Below are 10,694 nucleotides of genomic sequence, written 5' to 3'. Positions count from 1 at the left end.
CCAGCGGTCCCACTCTGGGGCTCAGCTGGACCCCATCAGGGCACACATGCCCAATATTCTGCTCTGGGGCTCAGCTGGACCCTGTCTGGCACACATGCCCAATATGCTGCTCTGGGGCTCAGCTGGACCCCGTTTGGGCACACACGCCCAGCGGTCCTGCTCTGGGACTTCCCCTGAACCCCTCTGGGCACACATGCCCAGCGGTCCGGCTCTGGGGCTCTTCCTGGACCCCGTCTGGCACACACACCCAGCAGTTCTACTCTAGAGCTCCGCCTGGACCCCGTCTGGCACACAAGTCCAGCGGTCCTGCTCTTGAGGACTCGTTCTTCTTTCCAGGCTCAGCCACTTATGATCGCATGCTGACATCCACCTGTCACTGAAACATGGTGGGTTCCTGGCTCTCTGAACCAACAAGGGGAAGGAACACGGCCCCCTGGGAAGTCCATCTGTCCCTCTCTGGTGCTCTCAGTCCTTGTGTTTGTCTGTCAACTTTAGTCCTTGTTCCCAGACGTTCAGTTCCTACAAGGAAGGAAGACCTGAGTTTACTCCACCAGGAAGCAACTTGAATTCAATTGACACTTTCTCTTTTTAAATTTTTATTGGGGTATAGATGATTTACAATGTTAGGGTTAGTTTCAAATGAACAGTAAAGTGAATCTGTTATACATATATTGATAAATAAAACAAAATGATAATCAATAAAACTTGTCTACTCTTTTCTAGATTCTTTTCCTGTACAAGCCATCACAGACTATTGAGTAGCATTCTCTGTGCTACACAATAGATCTTACTAATTATCTATTTCATGTATAGTAGTGACATGTAACGTTTGAAGAATAAGATTTTTAAAAATTCTGGTCTTTCCTTCTCAATTTGTAATCAAGTGAATAACAAGAGTTCCTATAATATTTCTGGAAGTCCAAAGTATTTTAAGCATACTTCAGTATATGGGAGTTAAGTAATATAAAATAAAAATTATTCACATTAATAAGGCTTTTAAATAGTTAAGCATGTGTTAAAAGATTTCAAATTCATGAAAAAAGTTTGCATTTTAAAAATTCCTAAATAGAAATTAAAATGAAATGTGCTTTATTTAAACTTTTGGAATGGACGGTTTTAAACAACCTAAACAGTCTCTAAGAAGAAAAAATACTCCAGCAACTGTATTCTGTACCTTAATAAGAAGGGTTACCTATGCAGTAATTGCAGTAGTATGCACACACACATACCTAAATGTGTGTGTGCAATGCCACGGTTCACAACTGGGAGCTACACCACCTGCCAAGGTCACGCTGGGAGTGAGGTCAGGAGAGAAACAGTGTGCACAGGGAATTATCTGGGGCCCACAAGCCCGGTTCTTTGAGACGTACACAAGTCACTAGGACTGTGGACCAGTGGGAACAGTCTAACAAACATGCAGGAACAAAGATGAAATGGATTTATAAACAAAGAGAATCTTCAAATATCTTTACGAGTAAACCCAATCTTGATCCTTTATAAGAATACATATCAATATAATGAAAAAAAAAATAGTACACAACACTTAGATGCAGGAAACGTAAAATCTGTGACCAGGTACCTAATTGTGGATGCTGCAGTGTTTCCCATAGGCTACGACATGCTAAGCGCTGAAGGTGAAGGCCTGGACTCCAAGCCTGGCCCAGCTGCGCACAGCCTGGGGACGTGACCCTGCTGACAGTGGTGGCATCTGAGCACAGCCCTGAACCTGGGACTCAGGAGGCATCTCTGAGGTCTCTCATGGTGTGCAATCCTTACTTCCTCTGTCTTTTCACTAAAAATTTATCATGACACAAAAAAGTAATACCTGAAGAGTTGTCTGCTATCACACTTCCTCCCCTCTGCTCTAAAGGGACAGGTGTTCTCCTGTAGGAGCAGCCTGTCACCTGTGTGCACACACATGCGTTCAGACACACAGAGAATGCCCTGCTCCGCGTGCTGGGCACACAGGCCTGGACCACTGTCTTCAGCCTGCAGTGCCCTCGGCATGAGGCCTCCGCCTGGTGGTTAGTGCTGAGCGGTCAGGCTCCAGCCTCTCGCTGCATCCTCTCCTTTGGGCACATCCGTCTGTTTTTAAATCTAGTTCACGTGTACCTTTCAGAGAGAGGCCTTTCAGACCCTGACAGGTGAGCTTTTCACTTGTTTGTTTTCAGGGCACCCTGCACTCTTCTGAGACATTCAGCAAAGCTCAGGTGATTTGTCTCATTTTCTTTTTTTTCCTTTTGTTTTGGCTGCACCGTGCAGATTGCAATATCTTAGTTCCCCAACCAGGGATCGAACCTGGGCCCCAGAAGTGAAAGCACTGAGTCCTTACCACTGCTGAGTCGCTTCAGTCATGTCTGACTCTGTGCGACCCCATAGACGGCAGCCCACCAGGCTCCCCCGTCCCTGGGATTCTCCAGGCAAGAACACTGGAGTGGGTTGCCATTTCCTTCTCCAATGCATGAACGTGAAAAGTGAAAGTAAAGTCGCTCAGTCGTGTCCAACCCTTAGCGACCCCATGGACTGCAGCCTACCAGGCTCCTCTGTCCATGGGATTTTCTAGGCAAGAGTACTGGAGTGGCTTGCCATTGCCTTCTCCATCTAACCGCTGGACTGCCAGGGAACTGCCTTTGTCTCATTTCCTTTTTGTCTTTCTTGCCATGAGCTCCTGAGGACAGGATATGTAAGGACTCTGGCACACACACTGGTCTGGAGCAGAGACCCCACACAAAGCCCCGGGTGTTGGGGGAGGCTGCACTGGTGATGGACAACAGGACAGACAGTCCTACATCCTCCCTGCTAGAACCCTAAAGCTCCCGGCTGCCACCTCCTGGTACCATCCACAGGGTCAACCACCTTCTGAAAGGGGGAGGCACTCAGAGTGTCACACCTCTCAGAGAAATCCACTTGATGAAATGCGTATGTAAATGCCTCCCTGTTTGACAACTAGCAAAAACATCAGACTGGGTTGCCATTTCCTCCTCCAGGGGATCTTCCCCCACATTTCTTGCATCTCCTGCACTGGCAGGTGGATTTTCACTGCTAGCGCCACCGGGGAGGCCCTAAAAATATACCAACATACTCCGATTTCACGTGAAAGAACCTGCACCCTGGCCCTTAAAGGGCTAATCCGATCCACCTTGTCAGGCCCCTGTCTCATCTAATACTTCCGCCCCACAGACAACCCACCACATCGACCCCTTGTTCTCTGTTAGATGGATGAGCAGTGTAAGATCCCTCTAAACTCACCAGCTGCCCCCTAACCCCAGACTGGTTCTGCTGCACCACCTTCTTGAAGGCACAGTGACAAGTCATGAAACAGGTGTCAGAACTGTCTCCCCACAAAGGAGCAGCCTCTGTGTGGCTCAGTTTCTCCTCAAAGTGTGAGGACCGCATAGGGGCCTGACTCTGGGCTCATCTGAGAGGCAGACTGTCAGGCCAGGCCCACGAGGTCCCCCTGTGATGAAAGCACTGTGACACACACATGTCTGGAGTCATTTAAACACATAAAGCATCTCCTACATGTGCAAACTAAAGCTAAAAGTCACAACTCCTTTCTCACCTGATGCAACCACAGTGCTTGCCCACAATGTATTTTCTATGCTGAGACTTTCATGAACAGGTGGATCACTGTCTTCCTATTCAGGGAGAGAAAAGAAAGAAAAATGCAAATTAGCAACTTTTTTATTATTCATACTTCAGATATCCATAGTGTTAAAACAAATCCACCAGCTGCATTCAATTAACAAGCAGAGAAAAAGCAGTGAAAAAATATGCAAAAAGACAGGAATTTACACAGGCTTCTAAACGGTGGAGCAGGAAGCACCAGGAATGATTCCCCACATGGACAACAACCTCAGAGACAGAATCCATCTGATGCAACTAATTTGGAATCTCGAGCTGGTGAAGGGTGGCAAGTTCCAGAGGCTACACGTGTTTCTGGAGCCGCCTGTGGGAGCGAGGGTGGACAAAAGGACCCTGTGCTCCAGGATCGGGAACCTGTGCACTGATGCCGCGTTGGGTGGCAGAGATGCAGCCAGTGAGGCAGGTGGCCACTGCTGCTACCACTCCCCAGCCAGAGAAGTGATCTCCAGGGGGCTTCAAGGACCAGTGCTCTGTTAACCCCCACCATTTTTCTCTTTTTCCCCTTTTGGGAGCCAGATATTAGAGACCAGGACATTCAAAAGCAACTACATATATGGGGGAAAAAAAAAACAAAAAAAAAAAAACAGAAAACAATGGCACATGCCCAAGAAAAGGCTCAGAAAAGACACAAGAAGATATCAAGTTTACGCCTCAGGCTGAGCTGACAATCAAACAACAACAAACAAAAGCAAACACAGAACCCCAGCAAACCCTGATTTTAACTTCCAGGGTTACCACATTATTATATTCAATGCTTGTTGAACAGCAAAAAGTAACAAGGCATATAAGAAACAGAAAAGCCTGCTCCATTCAAAGGAAAAATATAAATCAACTATCCCTGAAAAAGACCTGATGGCAGATATACTAGACAAAGACTTTAAAAGAAAACTATTAAAGATGTTTAAAGACAAAGATGTGGAGAAAGTCAAGAAAACGAAGTATGAACAGAGCAGAAATGTGAATGAAGAGACAGAAAATCCAAACAGAAACCAAAAGAAATTCAAGAGCTGAAAAGTACGATGATCAAAATGAAAAATTCACTAAAGGGATTCAAGGCAGTTTGAGCAGACAGAAGGCTCACAAGAGACATTATGTATTAATCAAATGTTAAATAAGGCACAGCAATATGACAATTAAAAACAATTATGTTCCTAATGGGGCTTCCCAGGTGGCGCAGTGGTAAAGAACCCACCTGCCAACGCAGGAGACCTAAGAGATAACAGATGTAACTAATTTGAATGCAGGTCCAATCCCTGGGTCAGGAAGTTCCCCTGGAGAGGGCATGGCAACCCATTCCAGTATTCTTGCCTGGAGAATCCCATGGACAGAGGAACCTGCCTGGTTACAGTCCATGGGGTCGCAGAAAATTGGAAATGAATGAAGTGACTTAGTACGCATGCATGTTCCTAATGAAAGACAATTATAAAGCAATTGATAAAATTGAAGGCAGGACAACCCTGATATCAAAGCCAAACAAAGAGAATACCTAGAAAAGTAAACTACACATCAATATCTTCTCTGAACAATGATACAAAACTCCTACACAAAACATCAGAAAACCAAATTAAGAAGCATATTAAAGGATTATACTCCATGACCAAGTGAGATTTATTCCTGAAATATAAGGATGGTTCAACATGCAAATCAATCAAGAAAATATATCATAATAACAGAATGAAGGAAAAAATACCCCACATGATCACCTCAACTGATGCAGAAAATGCATTTGCCAAAATTCAATACCCTTTCTTGACAGAAAACATTCAACAAACTAGGAATAGAAGGGAACTACCTCCTCCTATTAAAAGCCATTATGAAAACCCCACTATGCGTATCATATGAAACAGTGAAATACTAAAAACCTTTCCTCTGAGATCAGAATGCCTGCTTTCACCACAACTAACTGATATAATACCCGAAGTTTCAGCCAGCGCAACTGTACAAAAAATAGAAGGTACAATTTAGAAAGGAAGATGTAAAATTATCTGTTTGTTGATGTTATGATCGTATATGCAGAAAATCCTAGAGCTCACAAAAAAACTTCTAGTATCAACTCTTGAAAGAGAGGATGTGGCCTTTACACAGTAACTATTTCGTACTTCAATTTTTGACTGAACTGAAATGATCAACTTCTGATTCATTCACAGAGATAGTCTTAGAATCTTAACACTGATAAACACACACAGTCCACACGGTGCATCCTTTAACTGTAGGCTAGCGTAGGTACTCTAGCCATGGCGCGGCAAAGTAAGCGCAGACTAGGACATACCCTGCCGACTGCTGATTCACACAGTTATCATTTAAGCCATAAGACAAATATATAAAACTACTCTCCAATGTGAATTCTGAATTATTTTTACTGTATCTAGCAATTTCCATATTTAGTTTCCCTTCAGACTGTGAGCAGTGTAACTATGGCACTGATTTTGATGTTGTGAACTCCTAGCACGGAACAGGCAGTCACATCTGTCCAGTAAGAGAATAAATCTAAGACGAGATAAACACGAACCTCTTCCTCTGGTTTCTAATCCTTGTGATGGAACTAATAATGAGGCAGCAGGAGAAGGCAATGGCACCCCACTCCAGTACTCTTGCCTGGAAAATCCCACGGATGGAGGAGCCTGGTGGGCTGCAGTCCATGGGATGCCAAGAGTCGAACACAACTGAGCGACTTCCCTTTCACTTTGCACTTTCATGCATTGGAGAAGGAAATGGCAACCCACTCCAGTGTTCTTGCCTGGAGAATCCCAGGGACAGGGGAGCCTGGTGGGCTGCCGTCTATGGGGTTGCACAGAGTCGGACACGACTGAAGCAACTTAGCAGCAGCAGCAGCAGCATGCTGTTACTCTAAGCCACCTCATTTCTTTTAGTGACTCCTTAAGACCACCTGCCCACAGCTGGCCATCAACTGACCAAAAAGTACAAAGGGGTACAACTGTATTAGTTTCCAACTCTCCCTATGGTTCCCCTGATATAAAAAGTTAAAAACCATTACTGCACGCATATCTTTGAGTATAGTATTCCCACTGTGTGAAACTCCAAGACAGACAAGGGCATAATAAAATGTAACACTGTTATAAAGCTTTCTGAACTGCAATTCTATACAATTTAGCTTTAAAATTTAAGTTGGTTCTCTCATTACTTTTCCAGAACTCTAATCACGTGAGTGCTTTTGTCAGTTTCTAACACAATTATGTGCTGAAGAATACACAGTGCCTATGAAGTTTGCTTTCAATTCTGTAACAACAATGATGGACTTTAAACATTAAACATTTTTCTAATATTGAGAAAATTACTGTAAAGGATAGTTCTTTACCAATCTCATATAGTACAGAAGACAGACTGGGATGATGGGAAAGAAATTATCTCTAAATAACTTTCTCTCTGGGTTTCCTTCCTCTTAATGTTATATAGTTTGAAAAGATAAAATTTGCCTTGAGAGGGAGAGTGCAAAATGTTACAATTTCAAGCTGTTTTCTCAATAGTGCACCCTATTTAACAAACAATAGGGACATGCTTTTTAAAAGGAGAGTATTTTGATTGAAAAAGACATGAACAATGGGAAGTGTGCTATGGTTTACAAAGGAAATTACAGTAGAAAATGCAGCATAAAAAAGATTAAGTGGGAATGTGATGTTAAAGGACCACAGATGCTGTTAATATTTCAAAACTGGCTACAGTTTTAAACTCCAAAGTACAGAGAGAATAGCTATGCCTTTAACAATAAGCAAAATTAATGATATCGATAATAATAACATGAATCACTTATATAACACAAAATGCCATATAGCACATAATTTACGTAACCCTGACATTGTTTCAAGGGAATGGATAGTAATCACAGCATGCATGTCTGCCTTAAACTCTGCATGGGCAGTGACATATAGAATGTCTATTGCCATAGGACACCTTAATCAATCTCTGATTCTTATCAAATTACACAGGCTGAGTCAAAAGAAACATATTTTCTCCTTTGTATTGACACATTATCCTATAAAAAAGGAATATAAGCAGATACCACTGTTTAAAATGTTCAGTTGTTATTTTGGTAAAGTAAGCTCCAGTTGCAAAACAAATTACACTTATCATGGTTTTTTTCTTTCCTTTTTGAAAAATGCACACAAAAGCAAAGATTTTTCCATTTGAAATAATCTAAAACTCACGTTTGAAATAATTATGAGTGAATAATGAGTGAAACAATAATAAATAATGAGTGAAATAATAATGAGTGAAAAAAAACTTTGGTAGGAACATCAAATGAAGGCAATGAACTGTACTGTTAAGAGCCTGCAGTAATTCACACAAGTCAACAAAAAGCCCAGATGCAATCAGGGTCTGGGCTCTGACACTATCCGTGCATTTGGACCTCTTCCCCACTCACAGAAAAATGCAGTCTTCAGAACTCTCTCCCACATTTACGCTGCACACATTAGCTACAGGTGATGCTGTCTGCTCTCACCATTGGCCTGGGCACTCTGGAGAGGCTGGGAGGCCATGAATAAACTGCAGCTACTTTTACGGCAGCACTTGTAGAAATAAAGGCATATAGTCATGCCTATCTCCTCCTCCTCGTGTCTACATTCCCACTCTGCTCATTACCCGACACACAATATGCCCTTAGTAAGAAAGCGGGAAAGTGAAAGTGAAGTCGCTCAGTTGTGTCCGACTCATTGCGACCCCATGGACAGCAGTCTCCTCCGCCCATGGGATTTTCTAGGCAAGATTACTGGAGTGGGTTGCCATTTCACGCTTCCTCAAAATGATGACAACTGTTCACCAACCCTTGTATGTGACCAAGAGTGAGACAAAGATGGTTGTACTACCAGAAATCTTTAAAAATAATTGCAGCAACTAAAAATAAACTACAATTGTAAATATTAAAATCCCTTAAGTATTATAAATCATTTGTAGCATCAGTATAAGGTGCTAAATCCAAAAGTTACCAAATCCTAACAATAATTGAGGGAAGAAGGGACTTTAAGCTATACCAAAACACCAGTGAAAAGAATGCAGAATGAAATACATGTATGTACATAGGAAAACGGATGTGCACTTACACCCACACACCCATCCAACCAGTCAGGGAAAATCAAGGAATGATGTGGATACCATCCTGTCCAAAATAAAACCTGAAATAGCTGAATTACTTCATTTTACTGACTCATAATATTTTAAGCGCGAAGGATCTTATTAAGAGTAAATATGCTAAAAACAGAAAAACTGTACTTAATGTATTTCAAAGAAATATCTGACATAGGAAAATTTAAGAACTTGAAATATTCTCTAGGTCTTCACTTTTTAGTTCAGAGCTTGTTTGAATTGATTCTTGATTTAATTACACTTTCAAAATAAAGGTTTGCTATAAAGTTTTTAACATACACAATGAATATACTTGCATCTAACAAAAGATTTAACTTACCCTCGTAAATGTGCCTTCAAAACTATGAATATCCAGTTGTGGCTTCTGAGCATAAACGTAAGCATTGATAGAAAAAAGGTCCTGGAATACAGAATATCTGAATTAATTACATGATAATTAAACAAAGTTACTTGGAAAGTTCTCAGTTACCAACTAATATTTTTCATATATCATTTACCAAAAGAGGTGATTTTCTTACACCAATTGTGTGCCAATACTATGAATCGTGATGCAAAAGAACCCAAAGAAACCACCACTTTTAAGCTCAAGAGCAGTGCAGGGATCTCTTGACTTTAAAGGATGACTGCTACACCTCATGGCAGATTGTGTCGGGAGCGGTCGGGAGCACCTGGCACTAACCCCATGGACCATGAGCTTGAATGTGAGCCTGACCCACTCCCCAAGACTCCTCCTGTACACACACCTCCTGCAGCAGTCTAATTACTGAAGCCACTGTCCCCAAAGAGGATGACCTGTCCTGGACCATGCCTGAGATAAACGGGCAGAATGGAAGGGCTGGAGCTATGGAATGCTATCTGAAAGTCTGAAGATTCAGAGCGCCTCCTGACCAGTTCCTGAACACGACTTATCTTCCTGCAAAGCCACCCCGTGCCTGTTCTCCGTGCTAACTACTCTGGGCCCTTTCATGGTAGCAACCAAGGCAGTGAGGCGCACATGCTGAGCCCTGAGGGTCCCCTGTGAGAAGCATCAAAACTGGGGGGATCTGGAGGATCCCTCAACACAGTCTGCCATTTTTCTAAGTTTTGCTTTTGTTTTCTATTTTGTTTTGCCTCATGGCTGCTAACACTCAGAAAACCACAGATTTCCAGGCGTGAAGAACAAAGGTCAGGATGCTGAAGCTCCAGAGGAGGTGAAGCCCCAGAGGGCAGCTCCAGGAGGCGCCGCGAGCCCCGCGCTCTCGGCCTGAGTCCCGAGCCCCTCATGCAGGCAGGTTCCAGCTCAGCCAGAAGGAGCAAAAGAGCCCCACGGCTCTCCACTGCAGGGCAGACGAGGTGGGGGTCTGATTTCAGTCCAGTCAACACCAGTTCAAACCAAACCAAACAAGAAACCCAGTACTCTTCAGAACATTATAGAATTCAGAGTCTCTACAAGGTATCAGTATGTTGAAGACACAATCCTAATGTCCAGACACAGGAAGAAATGAGAATACAAGATCCACATTCAAGGAGAATCTAATCAATGAAGACTAATTCTGACATGACCAGACATTAGAATGAGACCAGATGAGAATTTCAAAGCAGTTATTAGGACATTCCAAATCTTTAAAGAAAAACATTCTCTTAAAGAATAAACAAATAGGAAACCACAGCAGAGAAAAAGAAAACATATTTACAAAAAAGGACCAATTGGAAATTCTAGAATTGAAAAAACACAATTGAAATAAATTCACTCATTAGATAGGCTTAATGGAGAACAGAGTTCGTGAACCTGAAGACAGGTCAAGAGACTGTGACTCTGAAGAACACACAGGGACGAGACTGCGACAGCGAGTGTGGGTGCAGCGTCCCTGAGCACAGCAGGTGAGGTCCTGGAAGAGTGCACAGGAGAAAGAGCGGGAAAAGCTTTCTGAGAAACAGAGGCCAAAACCATGCCAGACTGGCTGACAGCC

At 42.8% G+C, this 10,694-nt stretch overlaps 1 protein-coding gene across 3 annotated transcripts in view; it reads right to left on the bottom strand.

Annotated features, from left to right (window-relative positions):
* The window catches only part of ATP9B (ATPase phospholipid transporting 9B (putative)), a 163,639-nt gene that overhangs the window by 83,341 nt on the left and 69,604 nt on the right, over window positions 1–10,694 (bottom strand). For all 3 annotated transcript variants that reach the window (XM_040264381.1, XM_040264383.1, XM_040264382.1), the window contains 2 exons: window positions 9,065–9,145; window positions 3,563–3,638 (listed from right to left, as the gene is read on the bottom strand). In XM_040264381.1, coding sequence (XP_040120315.1) covers window positions 3,563–3,638; window positions 9,065–9,145 — 157 coding nt within the window. The remainder of the gene's footprint in view (window positions 1–3,562; window positions 3,639–9,064; window positions 9,146–10,694) is intronic.

Source organism: Oryx dammah, unplaced genomic scaffold (genome assembly GCF_014754425.2).
Source record: "Oryx dammah isolate SB20612 unplaced genomic scaffold, SCBI_Odam_1.1 HiC_scaffold_22, whole genome shotgun sequence".
NCBI lineage: Eukaryota > Metazoa > Chordata > Mammalia > Artiodactyla > Bovidae > Oryx > Oryx dammah.
Note: the sequence above shows the minus strand (reverse complement) of the source record. Positions and strands in the feature narration are given on the sequence as shown.